This window comes from Megascapheus bottae, chromosome 18 (genome assembly GCF_031878675.1).
Source record: "Megascapheus bottae isolate mThoBot1 chromosome 18, mThoBot2.hap1, whole genome shotgun sequence".
NCBI classification, from domain to species: domain Eukaryota; kingdom Metazoa; phylum Chordata; class Mammalia; order Rodentia; family Geomyidae; genus Megascapheus; species Megascapheus bottae.
This window is the reverse complement of record NC_143526.1, coordinates 33488625-33514966: the sequence shown is the minus strand read 5'-3', so window position 1 is coordinate 33514966 and position 26342 is coordinate 33488625. Positions and strand designations below refer to the sequence as shown.

The 26342-nt window shown below is 39.7% G+C and overlaps 1 protein-coding gene across 7 annotated transcripts in view; it reads right to left on the bottom strand.

Moving 5' to 3' along the window:
- Nucleotides 1-26342, bottom strand: part of Ralgapb (Ral GTPase activating protein non-catalytic subunit beta) — a 92060-nt gene that overhangs the window by 40705 nt on the left and 25013 nt on the right. For 2 of the 7 annotated variants that reach the window (XM_090352346.1, XM_090352347.1), the window contains exons 6-17: nt 24269-24400; nt 21410-21588; nt 20128-20276; nt 19797-20013; nt 17612-17647; nt 16177-16378; nt 13577-13744; nt 12785-12899; nt 11417-11564; nt 8116-8180; nt 5549-5678; nt 3719-3852 (exon numbers count right to left, since the gene is read on the bottom strand). In XM_090352346.1, coding sequence (XP_090208472.1) covers nt 3719-3852; nt 5549-5678; nt 8116-8180; nt 11417-11564; nt 12785-12899; nt 13577-13744; nt 16177-16378; nt 17612-17647; nt 19797-20013; nt 20128-20276; nt 21410-21588; nt 24269-24400 — 1675 coding nt within the window. The remainder of the gene's footprint in view (nt 1-3718; nt 3853-5548; nt 5679-8115; nt 8181-11416; nt 11565-12784; nt 12900-13576; nt 13745-16176; nt 16379-17611; nt 17648-19796; nt 20014-20127; nt 20277-21409; nt 21589-24268; nt 24401-26342) is intronic. The other 5 variants (XM_090352348.1, XM_090352349.1, XM_090352350.1 and 2 more) reach the window with 3 other exon arrangements.

Below are 26342 nucleotides of genomic sequence, written 5' to 3'. Positions count from 1 at the left end.
ATTTTTGTATTATCCTAGACAGTACCACCTGCTTACAATGTAATTATATGTATGTATGTATGTATGTATGTATGTATGTATGTATGTATGTATATATATATCAGTCAGTACTTACAATATCATATATGCAAGATAATCCTGCCCATTTTACTGATTTTTTTTTAAAAAAAAAAAGAACTTGAGAGTTAGGGACTGGTGGCACACACCTATAATTCTAGATATTCAGGAGGCTGAGATCATCTGTGCCCTGTGTTCAAGCCCCAAGATTGGCATGGCGCACGCACATGCACACACACACACACACACACACACACACACAAAACCTTACATGCTACTGAGTACATGGAGAAACTGGAAAACTGGAATCCAGAGTAAAATGATGGTTTTTTCGAAAAGTGAGATACAATTACCAGGGGCCCAATAATTTCATTCCTTGATAGATACCCCAAAGAATTAAAACAGGCAACAAATACTTGTTTATAACAGCACTAATGACAATATTGTAAAGAGGATGGTTGCCAAGGCCTGGTGGCTCATGCCTGTAATCCTAGCTACTCATGAAGCTGGGATATGGGGATCACAGTTAAAAGCCAGTCTAGGCAAAAAAGTCCATGACTTTCTTATCTCCAATTAACTACCCCACCAAAAAGGCTGAAAGTGGAGCTGAGGCCCAAGTGGTAGACCCCTGAGCAAAGAAGCTCAGGGACAGCATCCAGCTACTGAGTTCAAGCCCAGGACTGAAACATATAAGTAAGGGCAGGAAGTTTGTCCTAGTGGTAGAGTGCTTGCCTAGCACTCATGAAGATTCCTTGGTACCACATACATAGAAAAAGCTGCAAGTGGTATTGTAACTCAAGTGGTAGAGCTCTGTCCTTGAGAGAAAGCCCAAAGACAGTGCTCAGGCCCCCAGTTCAGTCCCTAGGACTGGCAGAATAAATGAGAAAAGAATATCCATCAGCTAACAAGCAGATAAACTGGCACACAGATTGAACACAGTATTATTCAATCTAAAAAGGAATAATATCTTGACAGAATGTACACTAGCAAGGCAGAAGAGGTCTAGAACAGATATATCTAGATGGAATATCCAAAATAGATAGATCCATACAGGGAAAATGAGTACTGGTAGCTATCCAGAGCTAGGAAGGGGAAGCAAAAGCAATTAGTCCTTAGGTTTAGAGCTTCCTTTGGGATGATTTAAAAAATGAAACAGGGGCTGGGAGTTTGGCCTAGTGGTAGAGTACTTGCCTAGCATGCATGAAGACCCAGGTTCGATTCCTTAGTACCACATACATAGAAAAAAGCCAGAAGTGGTGCTGTGGCTCAAGTGGTAGAGCTCTAGCCTTGAGAAAGTCCAAGGACAGTGCTTAGGCCCTGAGCTCAAGCTCAGGACTGGCAAAAAAAAAAAAAAAAAAGAAACAAAACATTTGAAATGGGGCTATGAGTGTGGCCTAGTGGTAGGTGCTTGCCTACCTTGAACAAAGGCCTGGGTTTGGCTTCCTGATACTACATACACAGAAAAAGCTAGAAGTGATGTTGTGGCTCAAGTGGTAGAGTGCTAGCCCAAGGACAGTGCCCAGGCCCTAAATTCAAAGCCCCAGGATTGGCAAAAAAAAAAAAAATTCACCTCAAAAAAAAAAGTGAATGAAGGGATTGAAGGAGTGACATGCACTATACTTGTAAGCTGACTATTGAGTTTAAACTTCTTTGTACAACTACTTAAAAGATCATTTAAACCGGGTGGTGGTGGTTTACCCTTATAATCTTAGCTACTCAGGAGGCTGAGACCTGAGAATCTCGGTTCAAAGCCAGCACAAAAAGTCTGTGAGATTCATATCTCCAATTAACCACCAGAAAACCAGAAGTGGTACTGTGGCCCAAGTGGTAGAGCCTTGACCCGAAGAGCTCAGGGACAGCGCTCAGGCCCAGAGTTCAAGCTCCACAACCGACAGGAGGAAAAAAAAAAAAAGATAATTTAAACCATATTTTGAGGGCCTGAATTTGGCCTAGTGGTAGAGTGCTTGCCTAGCATGCATGAAGACCCAGGTTCGATTCCTCGGTACCACATACATAGAAAAAAAAAAAAAAAAGCCAGAAATGGTGCTGTGGCTAAAGTGGTAGAGCTCTGGCCTTGAGAAAACCCAAGGACAGTGCCCAGGCCCTGAGTTCAAGGCCCAGGACTGGCAAAAAAAGAAAAAAAATGTTTTGACCATGACATTTACCATAATGAAGTTGGTTCCATTTTTTAAAAAAGATAATGAAAAGTTATTTAAGAAAAATTCTAGGGCTGGGAGTTAGGCCTTGTGGTAGAGTGCTTGCCTAGCATGCATGAAGACCTGGGTTTGATTCCTCAGTACCACATACATAGAAAAAAAGCCGGAAGTGGTGCTGAGGCTCAAGTGGTAGAGCTCTAGCTTTGAGAAAGTCCAAGGCCAGTGCTCAGGCCCTGAGCTCAAGCCCAGGGCTGGCAAAAAAAAAAAAAAGAAAAATTCTAAATCAGGGCCTAGTGTGTGGCCTAGTAGTAGACTGTTTGCAAAACCCTGGGTTTGCCTTTACCATACACAGAAAAAGATAGAAGTGGTGCTGTGACTCAAGTAGTAGAGCACTTAATATTCCTTTCTCTCTCTCTGTCACACTGGCCGAGAGAGAGAAAAGTGGGAATATTAAATGGGTACTGGTAGCGCATGCCTGTAATTCTAGCTACTCAGGGTTGAGAGCTGAGGATCAGCCACCAAAAAAGCTGAGTGGAGCTATGGCTCAAGTGGTAGAGCACCAGGCTTCAGAAAAAAGCCCAGGGACAGATTTCAGACCCTGAGAGTTTGAGCTTCAGAACTGACATATGTACACAAAAAATATGTAAGAGAAAATATATATGGCTTATAGTTATCTAAGTACTGAAATAATAGCCATGAAAGAAATGTAAACATACCATTTTCACTTATGTCTAATAATGGAAGATAGTAGTCAAAGATAGTCCCAACTAGCACTAGCACATTTTAGTGTAACAACTCTCCTAAAAAGCCTAGGGCACCCTATTGCTATGTGCAAATAAATAAATAGTTCTGTAATTTAACAGTTATAATATTCAGACTCTGAACCTATTTTTATTTTATTTTAATTTTTTTGGCCAGTACTGGGCTTGAGCTCAGGGCCTGAGCACTGTCCTTGGACTTTCTCAAGGCTAGAGCTCTACCATTTGAGCCTTAGCACTTCTTCGGCTTTTTTTTTCTATGGATGCGTTATTGAGGAATCGAACCCTGGTCTTCGTGCACGCTAGGCAAGCACTCTACCACTAGGCCAAACTCCCGGCCCACTCTGAACCTTATTTTTTTTTTTTTTTTGCCAGTCGTGGGCTTGAGCTCAGGGCCTGAGCACTGGCCTTGGACTTTCTCAAGGCTAAAGCTCTACCACCTGAGCCTCAGCACCACTTCCAGCTTTCTATGTATGTGGTACCGGGAAATTGAACCCGGGACTTCGTGCATGCTATGCAAGCACTCTACCACTAGGCAAAACTCCCAGCCCTCTGAACCTATTTTTAAAGAGTACAGTTCATTTCACTAAACCTTCACCTGCAGGCTCAATTTTGTATTTTAGATATAAAGTATGTGACTATGGTCGGCACTATAATACTCTCAACCAAGGGGTGTCAATAGATATAGAAAAAGAAAAGAGGCAAACACAAATCTGCTGTGTTAAAACAAATGACTGTCCTCCTTACCTTTGCCAGGCCAGAGAGAAGCTCTAGAGCTGCCAATGATATGCTCATGTCTTGCCGCCACTGGGAATTGAGTCTTTGGGTGACGAGATGAATGCTGCGAATCAGGAGCCCAGCAGCTGAATCTGTATTAAGAGCTAGGATATAACCCAATGCCACATCCCACAGGGAGGGAAAACAACTAAGTATTAGTAACAAGAAGCACAGCATTCTACTAGGCACAGACCACAGCAGCCACAGTGAGCACGACTGTCACCCACAGCACTACACTCCCGCCCCACTGGCCTGAGCACTAGGCCTGACAGTGCACAGCAGCACACAGGGCCAGGGCACCTTTAGTTCCCAGCCCACATACTTTCATGTAGTAAACTGCTGTGGAACTTGGCAGTTTCAGTATCATTTTTACAGTAATGTTTGTTAGTCTTAAAATTTCTAAGTTGATAATATAGAATTACATTTTCAAAAAGAATCAAGAGGCTTTTAAGCATTTCCTTGGAATTTTATAGAATTGAACTTTTAAGACTTCTTCAGATGCTAGGAATTATCCTAAAGCACCTGGTGAAATTACTTGCAGTGTTTAAATCTTTAAAATTCACATGCAATATCATCTTAACATTTAACTCTCCAGGACTACTGAAATACTTCTAAACAAATTCAACAACCATCTGGCCTCTGTATAGCCTCTAATTTTACATTTAAAAGCAATTACTATTTAACCGTAGTAAATTAGGAGAAATTAAATTAGAACAAATTAAAGTGGACTGATAAAAGCTTTAGGGACATTATACCTGTCAATCCTATCAGAAAGAGGGCAGTGACAACAGAAAAAGGAATGATCATTAAAGAGAGACATTCACGTGACACTAACACAAGTCTGGATTTCTTAGTAAAAAATATTTTACAACATTACAAGCAGAGCTGACTAACACCAGTTCAAAATGTTGAAACAAACAATCACTCCAAACATTTATATTAGAACACATACAGCAATGTAACTTTTTCTTTGGTTTATAAATGTTAAAACAAAAAAATAAATAAAATTTCAACCCAAATCAAACCTGTATTTATACATCCATCCATCATAAAAACTTAGTAACTTCTCTATAAATACAATATTTAAATAAATTAAATATCCACATAATGGCTGTATATATGATATACCTAAAGGATACTTATTATAAAATTAAACCATAAAAACATGCCTTATTGAACACAGCTATTAAGTCTCCAGGTGATTCAAAATGTAAACTCATATCTATGCAGCTAGAGAGCATTCCAGTGAGTTGGATAAATAGCCAAAAATTCAATACAATGTTCATACTTGAAAACAGTGTATATAAAAGTACCCACAACTTAGTGAATTAATAAAATGATTGCCCAATATAAAAGACATCACCAAATAGAATGCCTTGTTGGCAAATATTTTATTTGTGAGGATGGAAAATAATGTTTCTTTTTCTTGCTACAAATTGATACATTTATAACATGAGGCTCTTCTAGGGTCCCATTTATGCTCCATCACGTCCCTCAACACAGGGCATCTCGACCAGACTGGGAACCCTGAGGCAGAGCTCATATATCATTTGACATGGTATCCTTAGTACCTGGTACAGAACTCAGAATCATCTCCTGACTACTCATTATAGAATCTAATCAATTACCCCAAATATAACTTGAGTAATACCTTTTTGACTAACACCTATTTTGCCTAAGTACATAAAACATATAGTTTTAAATTAATGTTAACATTTGGTTTTATTTTATGAATCTGAGAATTAAAGCCTTTCTGAATAACTTTTATTTTATTTCAAGACAAAACAAAATATTGCTTACCATAATCCCTTAAGAGAGCCTGAGCTGGCCTCTCACTGTCAGGAGTTGTGGGCTCTGTGCTCCCACCACTTGCTGAGCTAATACCACTGTTAGTGCGACTGTGGCTCTTCAGATTATTTTCTCCACCACCCTAATCAGATGAAAAAGTTATTTAGAAGCTGCATCATGGTTTATAGGAATAATTAATAATTTAAAAACTCTGTAGATAAAATGGAACTTAGAGCTGGGCACTCATGCCTGTAATCATTGCTACTCAGGAGGGTGAGATCCAAGAATTGTGATTCAAAGCCAGCCAGGACAGGAAAATACAAAGACTCTTATTTCCAATTAACCACCAGAAAATCGGAAGTGGTGCTATGGCTCAAAGTAGTAAAACACAGCCTTGAGCACAGAAGCCCAGGGACAGTGTGGAGCCCGAGTTCAAGCCCCAAAACTGAATTAAAAAATAAATAAAGCAGCTGAGAGTGGGTGACTCACACCTATGATCCTAGCTACTCAAGAGACTTGAGATCTGAGGATCACAATTCAAAGCCAGCCCAGGTACTAAAGAACTTGAGACTCTTATCTCCAATTAACCACTAAAAAATGGGAAGTGGGGTTGTGACTCAAGTGGTAGAGCAGTAGCCTTGAGCTGAAGGGCTCAGGGACAGTACCCAGGCTAGAGTTCAAGCCCCAGGACTAACAAAATTAATAATAAAATAACTAAATAAAACATAATGGAACATGTCAACTAAACACCAAAAAATCATAGAGGTTAAAGCTACTGTGGATTTATACTTAAAAACATCTGAGAAAGGATATGAGGGTTTGGAGTCTGTAGATATCCATTTGCCAATAGATTTCATTAGCTAATGACACTGGATCTTAAAAAATCAACTCTGCTTGGCACAGTGGCTCATGCCTGTAATCCTAGCTACTCAGGAGGCTGAGATCTGAAGATCTCAGAAAAAGCCAGAAGTGGTTATGGCTCAAGTGGCAGAGCACTAGCCTTGAGCAAAAAGTCCAAGGACAGCAGTGAGCAGGCCCTGAGTTCAAGTACCAGGACTGGCAAAAAAAAAAAAAAAGCTACCAACCCAGCAACCCCCCAAAAAAACCATGTCTCCTGAAGAAAATTTTATAAGAACAGGAATATAATCTTTTATTCACACACACACAGCCAAAACTTTCAGATCTAGCTGTAATATAAAGCACAATAGTATAAATTCTAAATGACTAGGAGATGGTCTACCTGTTAAAGATTTCTGTTAGTTGGGTGCAGTGGCTCACGCCTGTAATCCTAGCTACTCAGGAGGCTGAGATCTGAGGATCACAGTTCAAAGCCAGTCTAGGCACTAAAGAACTCAGGCCCTGAATTTAAGCCCCACGACCCCCCAAAAAAGTAAAGTTTATAGACTCCATTTCTACCAACTGCTGGAAAGCAGAGTAATGTGCACCTATCATTTCAGCTACAAAGAGAAGCAGTCTAGGCTGTTCTGAGTATAAAGTGAGACCTTATCTCATAACCAATGCAAAAAGGGCCAGTAAGTGTTGAACACCTGCCTAAAAAGCATGAAGATGCATTCAAACCCTCTCTCCCTCCCTCTCTCTCTTTCTCTCTTTCTCCCTCTCTCACTCTCTCCTTTTCTCCCTCTCTCCCTCTCCCCCCCCTCTTTCTCTTTCTCTCTCGTGCACACACACACACACACACACACAAGCTAGGTGCCAGTAGCTCACTCCCGTATGTAATCCTAGCTATTCAGGAGGGTGAGATCTCAGGGTTTTTGTTCAAAGCCAGCCTAGACTGGAAAGTCTATGAGACTTTTATCTCCAATTAACAATTGAAAAGCCAACAGTGGAGCTGTGGCTCAAGTGGTAGAGTGCCAGCCTTGAGTGAAAAAGCTAAGAGACAATGCTCAGGCTGTGAGTTCAAACCCCAGAACTGGCACAATCATTCATTCAATCAATCAATCAATCAATCAATCACCAATACTCAGACAGCTAGGTACTGGTAAGGTTCAGGTTTATAATCCCAGCTACTGGGTTCTTGCAAAAGGTGAGATCAAGAGGATCTGATGCTAAGTCTCCAAATTAGCTGGGATTAATTACAGGCATGATTTGATTCTGGCAAAAGCTCAGGAGAACCCCTTCTCAATAACATGGTAGAGCATAGTAGAACATATCTATTACTCCCAACTGTGGGAAGCTGAGATAGAAAGGATCAAAGTCCCAGGCTAGTGGGGGCAAAATGTTCACAAGACTCAAAGATTCAATCCTAACAAAAGAAGCTGAGCACAATACCTGTCATACTGTCCACTACAAGACATATAAATAAAAGGATTGCAGTATGGGCCCAAGTCAAAAGCAAGACCTTATCTCAAAACAACCAGTGAAAAAAAGGGCTAGAGGTGTGGCTTAGAGGTAAAGTGCCTGCCTAGCAAGAGAGACTATGTGGAGTTCAAATCACAAAACTGCAAAGTAAATTTAAGAAAATATATAAAATAAAAAAGCACTAGGGCAGGCAGTATGAAGTAAAACTTAGATAAAATCACAAGTTGATTTTCTGAGATTGCATAGTTTATGCTTCTTACCATCTCCATTTGGCAACCAATGGCTTCTAAAAGTGCAGAATCTTGAACAATATTTAACATTGCTCCTGCAAAAGCAAAATAAACAAAAATGATTTTGTGCAAAATGTTATATGAATGCTAAAATAGGTCACACTAAAATGATTAAGATCAGAGATAAGAATGTAATTTTGAGCTGGGAGGCTGAGATCTAATGTTCCCAGCCAATCCCAGGCAAGAAAGTTTGTGAGACATCTATCTACAATTCACCACCTAAAAACTGAAAGCAGAGCTGTGGCTCACAGGGATATAGTGCTCGCCTTCAGTACAAAATATAGGAATAGCACCTAGGTCCTCCCTGAGTTAAAGCCCCATGACCCGCTCCCCCCCCCCCCCCCCGCCCGCCAAAAAAGGGTATGATTGTGGTTGAGCATATGAGATTCTCTAAAATTACTAACACATTCATTAGTTGGTCAACAAAGATACTCTTCAAAAATTTCCAAACTGTGGTCTGCTTTAAGTTTTAAACTAACTTTTTAAGGGGTGGGAGTCAGTCATGGGGCTTGAACTCTGGGCCTGGGTGCTATCCCTGAGTTCTTCATCTCAAGGCTACTGCTCTACCATTAGAGTCACAGTGCCACTTGTGGTTTTCTGGTGGTTAATTGGAGATAAGAGTCTCAAGGACTTTAGTGCCTGGACTGGGGGCTGGCTTTGAACGGCGATCCTCAGATCTCAGCCTCCTAGGATTATAGGCGTGAGCCACTAGCACCTGGCTTTAAAACTAATTTTTTAAAAATACTTGAGGGGGCAAGAGTTTGGCCTAATAGTAGAGTGCTTGCCTAGCATGCACAAAGACCCAGGTTCAAATCCTCAATTCAAATCCTCAGCACCACAGATACCGAAACAAGCTGTGGTTCAAGTTGGAGAACGCCAGGCCTTGAGAATGCCCAAGTACAGCCCTGAATTCAAGGCTCAGAACTGGCAAAAAGAAAAAATATATATATATATATATGCTGGGAGCATGGCCTAGTGGTAGAGTGTTTGCATAGCATGCATGAAGCCCTGGGTTCGCTTCCTGGGTACCACATACACAGAAAAAGCTGGAAATGGTCTGTAGCTCGTGGTCAAGCACTAGCCTTGAGAAAGCTCAAGGACAGTACCCATGCCTTGAATTCAAGCCTCAGGATTAGCAAAAAATAAAAAAATAAATAAAAAAGTCCACTATCAGACATTAACTGGATGAGAGAAGCCACATGTAGGCTAGAAATGGCACATACCCATATTCCCAGCACTTGGGAGGCTGAGGAAAAAAGTTTGAGAGTTCAAGGACAACTAGACTATGTAAGATTCTATTTCAAAGGAAAAAACAAGGGTGTGGTGGCTCCCGCCTATAATCCTAGCTACTCAGGGGGCTGAGATCTGAGGACTAAGGTTCAAAGCCAGCCCAGGCACAAAAGGATCTGAGACTCTTATTTCCAATTAACCTCTAGAAAATGGGAAGTGGGGCTTGGCTTGAAGGTAGGGAGGTAACCTTGAGCTAAAGAGCTCAGGGACAGCTCCCAGGCCAAGTTCAAGCCACATGACCCACCACCACCACCACCCCCCAAAAAAGGAAAAAACAAACAAAAACAAAATAAGTCTTGGGTCAGGAGTGTGGCCTAGTGGTAGAGTGCTCAACTAGCATGCATGAAGTCCTGAAGTGGTGCTGTAACTCAAGTGGTAGAGTGCCAGTCTTGAAGAAAGCCCAAGGACAGTGCTCAGGCCCTGAGTTCGAGCCTCAGGACTGGCCAAAAAAAAAAAAAAAAACAACAGAAACAGGGCCTAATGAGCTGCTGGAGGTATGGCTCAACATAAAGAACAGACATTCAACCAGGAAACCAAGTTCAAATCCGAGTCAACAAGGCAAAAAAAAAAAAAGATAAGTAACTGAGACAAGAGTTCTAAGAGTAAAACTGGATGCTGGTGGCTTATGTCTGTTATCATAGTTACTCAGGACGTTGAGATCTGAGGGTCACTATTCAGAGTCAGCCTAGGGAAGAAAAATTCCCATGAGACTCTTATCTCCAATTAACCACACAAAAGCCAGAAGTGGAGCTGTGGCTCAAAGTGGTAGAGCACTAGCCTTGAGCAAAAGAGCTCAGGGACAGGAGTATCTAGCCTCAGAGTCCAAGTTCCATGAATGAAAAAAACAAATAAACAAGGAGTTTTATAAGTGAGGTATAATGCTGGTCAAAATACATTGTGGAAACAGTGTAGAAAAAACTTAAGTATGGATCTAGTAACAGAGGAAGAACTGAAGACAGCTGGGCACAGGTGGCTTACACCTAAAATCCTAGCTACTCAGGAGGCTGAGATCTAAGGACTGTGATTTGAAGCCAGCCTGGGTGGGAAAGTAAATGAGACTTTTATTTCCAAGCTGGAAAAAAAGTTGAAAGTGGCTCTGTGGCTCAAGTGGTAAAATGCTACTTTTGAGAACAAAGAGGCCCAGGAACAGTACCTAGGCCCTGAGATCAAGCACCAGGAGCAGCAAAAATAAATAAAATAATAATGATAATAATAATAATCTGGGCCAGGAGTTTGGCCTAGTGGTAGAGTGTTTGCCTAGCATGCATGAAGATCCAGGTTCGATTCCTTGGTACCACATACATAGAAAAAGCTGAAAAGTGGTGGTACTGTAGCTCAAGTGGTAGAGCTCTAGTCTTGAGAAAACCCAAGGACAGGGCCAGGAGTTTGGCTTAGTGGTAGAGTGCTTGCCTAGCATGCACGAAGACCCGGGTTTGACTCCTCGGTAGCACATACGTAGCAAAAAGCAAGAAGTGGTGCTGTGGCTCAAGTGGTAGAGCCCTAGCCTTGAGAAAAATCCAGGGACAGTGTTCAGGCCCTGAGCCCAAGCCCAGGACTGGCAAAACAAAACAAAACAAAACCCCAAGGACAGTGTTCAGGCCCTGAGTTCAAGCTCTGGGATTGGCAAAAAATAATAATAATAAAAATAAAATAATAATAATAAGCCTTTGATTCAGAATAATAAAAGCTGGATCTGACCTCTGACCCAAAGCATGCATAGAGTTAATAGTACTGGGGCTTTCACTTACAAAAAAAGGTGTATTAAAATACATTGCCTGTAATCCTAGCTTCTCATGAGGCTGAGATCTGAGGATCATGGTTCAGGAAAATCCATGAGACTATTATCCCCAATTAACCATCAGAAAATGAAAAGCAGTGCTGTGGCTCAAAGTGGTACAGAGCCTTTACCAAAACTGCTCAGGGACAGCTCCCAGTCCCTGAGTTCTATCCCCATGACATACATAAAGAAAAGAACACAAACCTAGTATCATTTGGGTGTTGTTGGGGTCAGTTTCCGTTTGCAAGGCACCTATTAGTATATTCACAAGTCTTAGCTTCAGGGACAGAAAAGTTACTGGTTTATCATAAGAAGAGCTGTCATCATTACTAAATTTTCCTTCTAGGACTACCTGTGGGGGGAAAAAAAACAAATTTTATTTGACATATGCTGTTGTGATACAAGATGCTATAACCCTCAGATCTCGGCCTCCTGAGAAGCAAAAATTACAGGTGTGCACCACTGGCATCTGTTTCTCTGTTCTACTTTTAAAACATAGTTTGCCTTAAATTAGCACACAGAAGCAAAATATAGAAGAAAAAAAAAACCTTTAAGAATGGTCAGGTAGCCAGGTGCAGGTGGCTCATGCCTATAATCCTAGCTACTTTGGAGGCTAAGATTTGAGGATCACAGTTCAAAGCCAGCCCAGGAACTAAAGTCCAGATCGCCAATTAACCACTAGAAAACCGAAAATGGCACTGTGGCTCAACTGGTAGAGTGATAGCCTTGAGCTGAAGAGCTCAGGGACTGTACCCAGACCCACTGTTCAAGCCCCATCACCTTAAAAAAAAAAAAAAAAGGCCTGGTATAATAACATACATCTATCATCCCAGCACTTGGAAGGCCGAGGCAGTATGGTCATGAGTTTGAAGCTACCCTTAACTTGACTACTGAGAACTAGTTTCAAAAATGAATCAAGGGGGCCGGGAATTTGGCCTAGTGGTAGAGTGCTTGCCTAGCATGCCCAAAGACCTGGGTTTGAATCCTGGGTACCACATATATAGAAAAAGCCGGAAATGGTGCTGTGGCTTCAGTGGTAGAGCGCTCTAGCCTTGAGAAAGCCCAAGGACAGTGCTTAGGCCCTGAGTTCAAGCCCCAGGACTGGCAAAAGAAAAAAAACCTTTCCTTTTACCCAATGCTATGGACATGGTAATGGAAATATAAACATAACTATACAGACATAAAAACCTATGACTCGGGGGAGGGAAATGGGTACCAAGACATGTGAAAGGGTATCAATGTACGTGAATTAATGCACCTTCTATCTGGCAAATATCATGTAACCCTTTTACTAATTACAATAAAAAAATGCAAAAAAAAAAAAAAAGATAAAAAAAAACCTATGACTCTATAGACATGTTTTATTTCATAAATTAATATGTTTTTATGACATACAAACCCTTAGGCTAATTTTGATTAAGTCCTAAAAACTAAGTCCCAGTAATTGTATATAGATTCCCTTCTTGAACACTTGTTAAACTTGTCATTTGAAATATGATATAAAAATCAATGTTAATAAATTCTTTAATTAAAAAAATCAAAAGCAAACAAAAACCTTTAATAACATGTTACCTCAGATTTGACTGTGCCAAAATGATGAGGGAGGGGCAACAAAGAAAGCAGGATATTAATGGAGGATCTTCTCAATTCAGTTGGATTTATATAGCTTTTGAATTTTGAGAGTTCTCTGCCAAGAAACAAAAAGCTGTTAGTACTTTTAAGCTAAAGTACATTTTTAGCTACTGCTAAATATATACTAAATCAATTTTTTTTTTTTTTTGCCAGTCCTGGGCTTGAGCTCAGGGCCTGAGCACTGTCCTTGGACTCTCTCAAGGCCAGAGCTTTACCACTTGAGCCTCAGCACCACTTCCGGCTTTTTTCTATGTATGTGGTACCGTGGAATCGAACCTGGGTCTTCGTGCATGCTAGGCAAGCACTTTAACCACTAGGCCAAACTCCAGGCCCCATAATAAATCAATTTTTTGCAATGTGTGTGTGTGTGTGTGTGTGTGTGTGCGCGCGTGCGTGTGCGCGCACTTCTACAGTAAACCGTTACTGATTTAAATAGAATCTGATGGATTTATTTAAAATTTAAGACCTACTCTACAAAGGTAGACTTTTGGGCTGGATCTTTGCTTTGACCCTATACGCAAAGCCAAAATGAGATTTATAAGCCCTTGGATAAATAAAAAGACCTGGGATGGGGTGAGTCTGGGTATTTTCTACTCAATTTAATAAATGTGCCTTGAGTCCCTCTAGACTATGAAGACAATTGGATAAAATAAATTAGAAAACAGCAGGAGGCACTAAAACAGAGCAGGCCAAAATGGGCAACTGACATGGTAGTACTGAATGATAGCTTACCTGTCAGGCAAAATGGTTTCAAGAGCTGAAATAAAGTAAGGAACCACAACATCAATCCCTTTCAAGTCACAGCAGAACAAAGGAGGGGAGTTTAGAATAACGCTGGCCAAGACAGGATGGCACACATAATCATTTATCTGCAAACCTTGAATTAAAAGCATGTAAAATCTAGGAAAGCAAGAAAAAAAATTTAAACAAACTGCTGATGAAAAGTTTCCATAATCATTGTTTTCTACAAGTCTTTCCACCCTTTACTAGTTTCCTATCTTAAAAGATATAGCTGGTATTCAAACAATTCATAATTACATATACCAAGAACTAATTTTTTTTCTTTTTTAATTTTTAGTTTTGGTGCCAGTATTGAAGACTGAACTGAAAGTTTCATGCTCTCATTTGGATTTTTCTATCAAAGCCAGCACTACTACTTAAGCCCCACCCTCAGTTCTAATTTTGTTTTTCTAACAATGAAAAAAGGTTCATGTCTACAAAAGCTTCTATTTTGGGTGAGGTTTACTGGGACTTTACTTCACAGGGCTTCATGTTTGCTAGGCTCTCCCTCTTGTGCTATGCCTCCAGTACTATTTTATCTTCTTAAAATTTTAAGCCTTTACAAACTCCAAATTATAGTTGCCTACAAACAGGCAATCAGAATAAAACAAATGACTCCAGTGCTTATCAAGAAACTAAAAGAATGAATTACAGGATCAAATTCCACAGCAGTAAAAATGTGCAGCACTTGTAATTCCTAGGAAATAAAAGTGAGTTTTCTGTATCATTTTTCCTTCCTTTATGGTTTCTAGGATGATAACGAAAGAAAGCAACCTCTTTAAACCTTCTGTTTATCACAGTATGAAGGTCATTCTGAATATAAATCCCTTTAAGAATATATATGAACGCATCATATATATATATATATATATATTTTTGCCAGTCCTGGGCTTGAGCTCAGGGCCTGAGCACTGGCCTTGGACTTTCTCAAAGCTAGAGTTCTACCACTTGAGCCTCGGCACCATTTGTGGCTTTTTTCTATGTATGTGATACTGAGGAATCGAACCCGGGTCTTCATGCATGCTAGGCAAGCACTCTACCACTAGGCCAAACTCCCAGCCCCAAACACATCATATTTTTATAACCACCCCCCGTACCCTATCAAGTTACTAAGCAGTCCATCTCCTGTCATTCAAAAGAAATGATCAGGGCTGGGAGTTCAGCCTAGTGGTAGAGTGTTTGCCTAGCATGCACGAAGACCAGGGTTCGATTCCTCCTCAGTACCACATACATAGAAGAAAAAAAAAAAGCCAGAAGTGACGCTATGGCTCAAGTGTTAGAGCACTAGCCTTGAGAAAGCCCAAGGACAGTGCTCAGGCCCTGAGCCCAAGCCAGGACTGGCAAAAAAAAAAAAAAAAAGAAAAAAGAGGGGCCGGGAGTTTGGCCTAATGGTTAAAGTGCTTGCCTAGCATGCATGAAGACTCGGGTTCGATTCCTCGGTACCACATATACAAAAAAAAGCCGGAAGTGGTTGCTGAGGCTCAAGTGGTAGAGCTCTAGCCTTGAGAAAGTCCAAGGACAGTGCTCAGGCCCTGAGCTCAAGCCCAGGACTGGCAAAAGAAAGAAAGAAAGAAAGAAAGAAAGAAAGAAAGAAAGAAAGAAAGAAAGAAAGAAAGAAAGAAAGAAAGAAAGAAAGAAAGAAAGAAAGAAAGAAAGAAGGAAAGAAAGAAAAAAGAAATGATCATGGCATAGTTATCTACTACTGTGGACAGGCAGTTTTCTCTTCCTATAAAACTTTTGAAACTATTTACTTACTAGTGACTACCTAACCAATGACAATCTATCTTCTCTCTGGAGAATTCAATGAAAACCACACAAATAAATAACTGATGGTCAAGAGGCACGTCTAACCTTTCCTTACTCTGACTTTTACCAGAATTCATCCCTTTGAACAGTCCCCCTTCGCTCCATATTCTCTTTTGGCTTCTACATGTATTTCTTTTAATAGATTCTCATATTCCTCAGGATACCAACTTTATTGTCTAAGCTCTCTTCTACTAGACTCTGATTTTATATACTTCTTAAGCCACTGAATAAAATGGAGGAAAGCTTAGCTCACACCTCTCAACTGAGCTCCTCATCTCTAAACCAAAACCTTCCTGGATATCCAAAGGCAGGCCATGTCTATTATTTCCTATAGTGATCCTGTGCATAATATCTGGTAAAAAGTAGACAGTTACAGGGGCTGGGAGTTTAGCCTAGTGGTAGAGTGCTTGCCTAGCATGCACGAAAACCAGGGTTCGATTCCTCAGTACCACATACATAGAAAAAAAAAAAGCCAGAAGTGACGCTATGGCTCAAGTGGTAGAGTACTAGCCTTGAAAAAGCCCAAGGACAGTGCTCAGCCCTTGAGTTTAAGCCCTGGGATTGGGGTGCGGGGGAGGGGGGTAGACAGTTACAGATAAATATCCCTGAAGCCCTTCAAATTGAACACCATCATCATCTTTCCTCTTATAAACCTTTCAGTTTGTCATCCAGACAGAAAGCTCATTAAAACTATATAAAGGTCATTAAAACTACATAAATAGAAAAATAAAAAAAAAATCTAAGACCTGGATAAATAAGCTGGCAGAATCTCTTCTCCAGTCTTCTTGCTACAAAAAATCCTACACAGTGTCCCACAAGCCTCAGCTCTTCCTGCTTCATAGTTATCAGGAAATTCACTGGCATCAAACATAGGATTGGAAACCATGGTGTCTGTGGACATTTGTGACCCTTTCCGTCGAAACTCCATGCTAGCTTGTGTTGTAATGGCTGAGGAGAGAAAAGGAGGATTTTATTACATTTGTCAATATGCCAAATAGGCTCATGGGACCCTGGACACAAAGATCAAATATTGGTGTCATTAACTACTTGAATAGAATCCAATAATGCTTTTGTTTAGCAACTATGTCTTAATTTTTTTTGTTAAAGGGCTCTCTGAAATCTTCTTTGAAAATGGATAATTTACAGTGGCACTATCAGCTAAACAAATTTTACAAGAAGCATTTTTCAACTAAATTTTTTATCCAAAGAGTACATTTGTATATATCTGTATTTATATACAGATACATAACACAGAATTTGACTTTTTCTATTATTTCTTTCCTCCCTATAGAAAGATGCTTAAACATTAAGAAAAATATCTATAATCTATACATTAACGCAGATGGACATTTTAATTAAGTGGGCAGCCCCATGCCAGTTTGTATACTTCATGGCGAAGGTAAGGTAAGGAAGGAGGGAGAGAACATTCCCATCCCCCACCCTCCTCCCAACTCCACAACACACACCAAAAAATTGCCCAACCAAGCAAAATAAAAATGAATTTTAACAACTACAGACAGCAGCTAACTTGAGGTTGATAAATCAGAAAATTGGACTGATAAGAAAGATAATTATGGCCATTCGTTGTCACTGAAACAGAAGCCCTTTGAAAGTTGCTTTTACTTTTAACAAAAGATTTCACAGTATATTGGAAATCACTCTGAAATCTTTTATTACCCTACTTAAAATGCTTAAATTGTTTAATAATAATAGGCTTAATAGACTGCTGAGTCACGCATGAATCTTTATGCAACTTCCCATGAGCCATTTTTCATCCTGAATAAGCTATCCAGCAATAATACATTTGAAAAACATTACATGCAGAATGCATACAAATCAAACACTAAATCTGTATAAAAATAAGCTTAAATTAAGCTAAAAAAAAAAAAGAAAAGAAAAGAAAAAGAAAGAAAAGGAAAGAAAGAAAGAAAGCCAAAACACAGTTAGTGCAAAGTCCTGGAATTCATGACATGACCAGACTAGTGTACAGAAATAATGGGACTGATTCAGGCAGATTAATTCGCTTTTGCCAACAATCTTCCCCATTCAAAACACAGAAAAATATTTTTCTTCCCAAATGCAAAAACTACAAGAGACAATGACAATCAATTATTTTAATGGAATTATGAAAAAAATAAAAACATGACTGCAATTAAGGAGAAGCTTCTGGTTCCTACTTACAAGATTTATAAGAAAGAAGAATTTGGATAAAAGATGCTGCAAGATAATAGAAATAAATGGAAACAAATCAAAGGACAGCAGTAATTATAAAATACTTTAAAGATGGTGAAATTTTACAATAAGTTAAGAAGCTGTATAGCTTTTTATGTTAGATTTCAAGCTTTACGATACCACAAGCTAATTCAAAAACACAGGAAATTGTGCATTCAGGTCCAAAATTATGATTTTCGTATCATGCAAAACAATGAATGAAGAAAATTACACAGTACAAAGAATTGAGGTTTTGAACTGCCCATAACGTGCATTAAAATTTTTAGTTCATTAACCCTTCCCAGCTCAATGTTACTTTTATAAATTACAGTGTACTGTCAAGTAAATCAAAAACTAACCAGTTCAAAGCAAACATTTTAAATTACAGGTGAGCTACAGGCAAGAATTCCTTGATGGCAGCCAGTACTTAAAAAGGTTAATATCCCCAATCCTCCCAGCAACACCCAACACCTAGGGACTGGCACCCAAAAGCACACTATAAACCCAGTGACTTATATGGACATCTCCAATCTCCTGGGTGATGTAACAGCTTTGAGCATCTCTGAACATAAAGAGGATGAGGAGCTTCTGTTCTTTCCACACCAAGAAGAAAGTTGTGAAAGGATGTTGCGCACATATAGCTTGAATTCTGATTTCTATTTTCTGGTGCAAGAGTGTGAGCAAAGCTGTTACAAACACCCTAGAGATGGAAAGCTCTATAGTTACCATTAAACAAACCCACTACCAAGCAATAGGCTGAGCCATGCTAAATTCAGGGACTTCAGTATCAACAGCTCCACACCCCAAAGTTACACTGTAGAAATACATCTTAACAAAAGTCAAAATTAAAAATATAACTGACTCACTCTAAAGAATATCATACAAATTAATAAACATGGTTCAGAAAACCCAAAATATATAAGTATATGACCATAAAGAAAATATAAACCAAAAATGGTTTTTAATTTTTTTTTCATTTAACCTCTATGTACATTTACTTAGTCTTAAATAAGCACTGGTTTCACACTTGTGAATAAAATTATACTATGGAAATGACAGAATGTAAAGTGTCTAAATGTGAACAAAATAAACTAAGCAAAGAAACCCTTAAACTCACTCACATAAACTTTCCTTAAGGTATTTAAAAGATCTGTAAGATTCAAAATAATTATATGGACATAATATTTAGATATCAATCCTCATTCTGAGGTGATGTGTAATCACTGTGAATGTAGAGACCCTTATAAATATTACATTAGTTTTATTCCTAGAGATGCAGAATCTGAGACACCTTTTTTTTCCCCTCAATTTATTTTGAAGCTCAATAGAAAGTGTTTTTTTTTTAAAATCAACCAACATACTCATTAATATTAATGCACAATAATGATGCCTGGCATATAATAACAATAGCTCAGTAAATGTCAACCACCATTATTATTCAACTGTGCAAAACCTATTATAAACATTCAAAACATTTAGCACTATTCCACCCTTCCATCTTGAACTTCCTGCCACTATGTTCAAGTATAATGGTAAGATGACAAAAACAAATCCATTTTTACTTACTGTGACTACCACATTAAACTCTAAATGAAGATATCACATTGAATTGTTCATTCTCTACTAATTTTATTAACCTACAGAGAAAATGGTACTTTTAAAAATATATCCCTAAAAACTTTAGACTAAAACCTGAAAGGTCAAATCTACTGTAAAGCAGAAAGTTTCTAATATTTATATGTACTAAAGATTGAAAGACTGGCAAAAATCTAAGCCAACTTTTTTCTGAGTATATTTCTAGGCAAAATATTAAATTCTTAACATAAATAATATTATCCTGGCTGACATGAAGGGAACTACCAGGTCACCTACTGAAAGGAATTTGATTCAACAAAAAGTAGCTACCCTGAAGTGTGTCTAATAAAACCAGACAAAAGGACAAAAGGCCAAACTTCATAGAACATACAGAAAGGACAGTCAGTAAAACTTCAAAAGTTTCTGTTACTTCAGCTGGAAGGGGTTAAGCACAAGATACTGCTTGATCAGAAACAGAGCTTTTCAAGATACCTATTAATCTTGCAGGTAGGAAAGATTAAAAAGAAAAATAAAAAAGGAAAGGAAAAAAATGATAGTGTATGTCTTGAGCAATATTTACCAGTCATGCTGCTGTCTCTGTTTATCCCATTATGAAGTTTACAGTGAACAAACGCTGCATCAAATAACCATGATCCAAAGAGATTCAAGATGCTGTTAACCTTTGGTCTCCGAGGGGCAGGCAGTGGCCGGGGTTCTGAACTAGTCTGATTTGGACTTGACAGAGGTGAGGTGGAAGAAGTCTGGTGCTGGACTTTTGAGGCATGAGCAGTACTAGCCTATCAGAAGAACACAGATCCATGAAAAGTTTGAGAAAACGATAGGACTTTTAAATAAGTAGGGCAGATTAAAGTACCATTTTTATAAAATATGATAGTGGTGAAAGTTCTTACTGTGCTTGTCTTCATGGTGGCCTTATTCACAGTAACAGCCCGGTGCCTCCGGTTATGTGGGGGAGTGGTATTGACTGCAGTGCTCTGAGGCATACTTAATCTATTTACGGGTGTTGGGGGAGCACTGTCTGATCGTGGCCTGGAAATGCCTTGGGAAAAAAGAAAAAAAGAAAGAGACATTCTTTACCACTCAAGTATGTGGTTAAAAACTCTTCAGCAAACAAAACACAGACTACAGAGACAGCTGCCTTCCTATAGCCACTCACCCTTTCTCCCTGAGTAACAAAACACAAATTAGCTAAACATAAATGTCCAAAATAAAAGATATCCCTTATAGCTAGATGTGGCCATGCGCTATCCATTCACAAACAGATGACTATGAGGTGATCTCCTAAGAAATTTCCTTAAAAGGACTATCAAGTCAGAACACTGTTCCTTCCTAACTTCTGCACAGGAAAGCTATAAGTCATAAAAGTATTGTGGTCCATCAGACAGTTCACAAAGGAAAAAGGGATGGTAGTCAGAACACACTCTCTGATATCAACTATAGCAGCCCTGTGCTGGTTGGCTCTCATTTTTTGTGTGTGAAAATAAACTATGTTTTATAAGCCACAAAGTTTACAAAATTGGGTTGCTAACATGGCAGCAAACTTAATCAGAACGAATACATTAAGTGTGTAATATAACATGTTCATGTAACATTTTAGAAAACAAGGAAGTGGCTCTGTGGCTCAAAGTGGTAGACACTTAGCCTTGAGCAAAAGAGCTCAGTAGTCAATGCCTAGGCTCTGAATTCAAGCCCCACAACTTCCCCAACCACCCCCCCCCCAAATGGCAACTTAGTGTCACTATTTTTTAACAAGTTGGAAGTTCTGAACTTCCATATATTTAAGCTAAAAACCAGTTAAAAATAGTACTTCACAAAAGGTATGACTTTCTTCCTAGTAATATACATGAGAATAGCCTCTAGTGAATTTTAAACTGAATTTTCTTCAATGAAGAATAAACACATTTCTGTTTTACAAATCATTTCTATCATATCTAACAGGTTATTACTCTTTTTCTTAGCATTTTTGTTTGATATAATATATAACAACACTGTAGCTATATATGTTTGAAACAACCCTCTAGCTATTACTTGTTGGAAATGAGCTTTCCTAGTTTTGTTACTTGTCTTCAAGTCTATCTTTTCCTTTGAGTTTCCATAATTGTCTCTAGCATAAGATTCTAACGTTATCTAAATACAGCTCTTCAAATGTTAAAACATATATACAAAATTCACCTAAAAACGCATCCACCAGACAGCTGATTCCACGCATGGCACGAAAAAATATTTGAGGCAGATGTTTAAGGCAGGGATACTGGTTTAATTCTTGTGGTATTCCACTCACATTCAGGAACTGTTCCTGAAATTTGGGAGTAGAGCTTATGATGGCTGGGTTACTCAAATCCACAGGATTACTACCAAAAAAGAGAAAAGAGTCGATCACATTAAAAAATTTCTATACCAAGAAAATAAACAAAATCCAATTCAAGAACAGGCTTTGTGCGCCTATATGATTTAGACAGAAGACTGTATTTCATGGACTAGAAAGTCAACAGGAAAACTTCTCTATAGAACATCTGCATATTTGTTTGTTTTTTGCCTCCTCTGGGCCTTGAACTCAGGGCCCGGCACTGTCCTTGGGCTTTCTCAAGGCTAGAGCGCTTCCTACTGAGACACAGCACCACTTTCCAGCTTTTACTATGTATGTGGTACTGTGGAATTGAACCTGGGTCTTCATGCATGCTAGGCAAGCACTCTACCACTAGGCCAAATTCCTGGTCCTTTTTGGTTTTTTGTTGTTGTTGTTGTTTTTGCCAGTCCTGGCTTGAACTTTGGGCCTGAGAACTGTCCTTGGGCTTTCTCAAGGCTAGAGCTCTACCACTTGAGCCATAGCACCACTTCTGGCTTTTTCTATGTATATGGTACCAAGGAATCAACCCAGGTCTTCATGCATACTGGGCAAGCACTCTATCACTAGGCTGAACTCCTGGCTCACATCTACATATTTTTACAGGAACTTATTCTATCCACAAAATGAAAATCAAAGAAAGAAAGAGGGTTTAAATTTCCTTTTTACTTACTTATTTTTTTGCGGGTTGTGGGGCTTGATCTCAGGGCCTGAGCACTATCCTTGGACTTTTCCCAAGGCTAGAGCTCTACCCTTGAGCCACAGCACCACTTCCAGCTTTTTTCTATGTATGTAGTGCCAAGGAATCAAACCCGGGTCTTCGTGCATACGAGGCAAGCACTCTACCACTAGGTCAAACTCCCGTCCTTGGGTTTAAATTTCTTAAGCATCATAAACCCGTAAATCATGCTTATAATCCTAGCTACTCAGAGGCTGAGATCTGAGAATCTTGGTTTGTAATTAGCCTGGGCAGACAAATGCAAGGGGCTTTTATCATTAATTAACCTGAAGAAAACTGGGAATGGAGGCCTGGTTCAAGCCATCACCACCTAGCAGTCTTTTTTTTATATACATACAAGGGAATTGGTTCTAAGACTCCTTCTGAATATTAAAACCTGAAAATTCTTAAGTCTCAGAGAAAGGCATAGTAACTGCATATACATATATATGTTTAGGTTAACTACACTGTCCCTGGGATTCTTTTTTTTTTTTTTCCAGTCCTGGGCTTGGGCTCAGGGCCTGAGCACTATCCTTGGACTTTCTCAAGGCTAGAAGCTCTACCACTTGAGTCTCAGCACCATTTCTGGCTTTTTTTTTTTTCTATGTATGTGGTACCGAGGAATTGAACCCGGGTCTTCGTGCATGCTAGGCAAGCACTCTACCACTAGACCAAACTCCCGGCCCCTGAGCTTCATTTTGTCAAGGATAGCAGTCTACCATTTGAGGCACAATGCCACTTTTGGCTTTTTCTGTTTACGTGGTACTGAAGAATTGAACCCAGAGCTCTCTCCTATAATCCTAGCTACTAAGGAAACTGAAGCCTGAGGATCATGGTGCATAGCCAGCTTGGAAAGAGAAGTCTGTGAAACTCTTATCTCTAATAAACAATTTAGAAAAAGCTGGAAGAGCAGGGGTGGTGGCTCACACTTATAATCCTAGCTACTCTAAAGGCTGAGATTTGAGGATCAAGGTTCAAAGCCAGCCCAGGTACAAAAGGACCTAAGACTCTTATCTCCAGTTAACATCTAGAAAATAGGAAGTGGAGTTTGGCTTAAGGGTATGGTGGTAGTCTTAGGCTGAAGAGCTCAGGGACAGCGCCAAGCTATTCAAGCCCCATGACCCATCAAAAAAAAAAAAAGAAAGAAAGAAAGAAAGAAAGAAAGAAAGAAAGAAAGAAAAGAAAAGAAAAGAAAAGAAAAGAAAAGAAAAGAAAAGCTGGAAGATGGGCCAGGAGTTCGTCCTAGTGGTAGAGTACTTGTCTAGCATCCATGAAGACCCAAGTTCGATTCTTTGGTACCATTTACATAGAAAAGTCAGAAGTGGTGCTATGGCTCAAGTGGCAGTGCACTCGCCTTGAGGGAAAACTCAAGGACAGTGCTCAGGCCCTAAATCCAAGCTCTAGGATTGGCAAAAAGAAAAAGCTGGAAGAAGTGCTGTGGCTCAAGTGATACAGTGCTAACCTGAAGTACAAAAAGGCTCAGCGACAGTGCCCAAGGCCCAAATTCATGCTCTAGGACTAGCCCCCCCGTTCCCCCAAAAAAGAAAGAAAGGAAAAAGTACTTGCAGTAGGCTATGAAATTTTAAATAAGATTACCAGAGGATGGGAGAGCCAGTCTGAATTGCTAATGCTGGACAGAGGAGCAAGGCAAATCTCCAATCCCCACAGAAAGTAACCAAGTCCTGCAAATCGTTTCACCAGCCAGGCTGCTGCACCAAGCAATACAAAAGTGACACCCCTGCACCAGTCAACAAGTTCCTACGGAGTGTAACCAGAACAGCTGCCGGCACTAGACTATGCTGACATGGAGAGTAGGAGGCCCATGCTGTGGCTGTGTCTGCTGTCCAGTTAAGCTCTATGTGATGGGTTATGCTTAGCATACAAATTCTGAACTGCAAGGAGAGAGGTACAGGATGGTTCCTACCCTAAGACACTTACCAAGAACACATGAATAACAAGAGAACATTACCTTAACATATGTAAAAATCGGAACCATGTCTGTGCCACACACTCATTATCCATTTCTGGAGGGATCAGACTGGCATCTTCATCTGGAACTTTAAATGGAGGAAATGAGGGACCATATGTAAAACGTAGCAATCTAGGAAAAAAAATGCATACCAGTAAATCCATTACTTAAAAAATGAAAATTGCATTGGAACTATTATGACAAATAAATGAAGCATATGCACCTAAAGTAATTAACACATAAAAACCTTCATTACAAAAATGACAAACTGAAAGGATTGCAGTTTTTTGTTTTTGCTAGTCCTGGGGCTTGAACTCATAGCCTAAGCACCATTCTAAGGCTTTCTCAAGGCTAGAGCTCTACCACTTGAGCCCCAGCACCACTTCTTCTGGCTTTTTCTATGTTGGTGGTATACTAAAGAATCGAACCTGGGTCTTTGTGTATGCTAGGCAAGCGCTCTACCACTAGGCCAAACTCCTGGCCCCAGGATTACCAGTTTTTTAAATACTTTTTAAACTTTTCTTTATAATATTCAGATTGTTAACTGAAATAATTACTATTATTGCTTTATAGGATATAAATTATGTGATTTTATAAAATGCAGCAATGTAACATTTAAGTTACAAAACAACTATGTATTGTTGTTGTTGTTGTTTTTTTTGCCAGTCCTGGGGCTTGAACTCAGGATCTGGGTACTGTCTTTGGGCTTCCACAAGACTAATGCTCTACCACTTAGGCCACGGCACCACTTCCAGCATTTTCTATGTATGTGATACCAAGGAATCAAACTCCAGGGTTTTGTGCATGCTAGGCAAGCACTGTGCCACTAGGCCACATCATGTATTCTTTCTGTTTTTTTTATTTTATTTTATTTTTAGTTTTTGCCAGTCCTGGTACTTGAACTCAGGGTCTGGGCACTGTCCTTGGACACTTTTTGCTAGCACTTTGCCACTTCAGCCACAGCACCACAGCACCACTTTCGGTCTTTTCTGTGTATATATGTGGTACCAAGGAATTGAACCCAGGGCTTCCAGTCTACTAGACAAGCCCTCTACCAGTAGGCTATGCTCCCCACTCTGTATATTCTTTTTAAAAGATTCATCTCACTACAAATGTTTTTGTTGTTGGTGATGGTTATAAGGCTCAAACTCTGGGCCTGGGCATTGTCTCTGAGCTCTTCAGTTCAAGCCTACCGCCCTACTCCTTGAGCCACAGCACCATTTCCGGTTTTTTGGTGCTTCACTGGAGATAAGAATCTCATGGGGACTGGGAGTTTGGCCTAGTGGTAGAGTGCTTGCCTAACATGCATGAAGACCCAGGTTCAATTCCTAGGTATCAAATATATTATAAAAAAAAAAAAAAGTCAAGCATGGTGGTTCATGCCTGTAATCCTAGCTACTCAGGAGGCTGAGATCTGAGGATCAAGGTTTAAAGCCAGCCCCAGCACTAAAGAACATGAGACTCTTATCTCCAATTAATCACTAGAAAATGGCAAGTGGGGCTATGGTTCAAGTGGTAGGGTGGTAGCCTTAAGCTGAAGAGCTCAGGGACAACACACAGGCCGAGTTCAAGCTCCATGACCGATAAAAAAAAAAAAAAAAAAAAGAATCTCATGGACTTTAGTGCCTGGGCTGTCTTTGAACTGCCATCCTCAGATCTCAGCCTCCTGAGTTGCTAGGATTACAAGTGTGAGCCACCGTGGTTGGCTTTCACTACAAATCTTGCAATAGAATAGTTATAATTTACCATAATTTTGGGGGAGTTGGTCATGGGGCTTGAACACAGGCCTAGGTTTTTGAGTGGTTAATTGGGGATAAGAGTCTCACAGGGACTTTTTTATCCAGGCACTAGCGTTGAGTTGTGAAAGCTAAGTAAGACTGAGAGACCCCAGGTGCAAGCCTTAGTATTAGCACACACACATAAATAAATATATACAAACATAAATAAATATCACCTTTATCCAGGCTCCAGAGGGTCACAACTAACAACCTGTAGCTAGTTAGGAGGCTGAGATCAGAGGATCACAATTCAAAGCTAGCCACAGCATGACAGTCTACAAGACTCTATATTAACC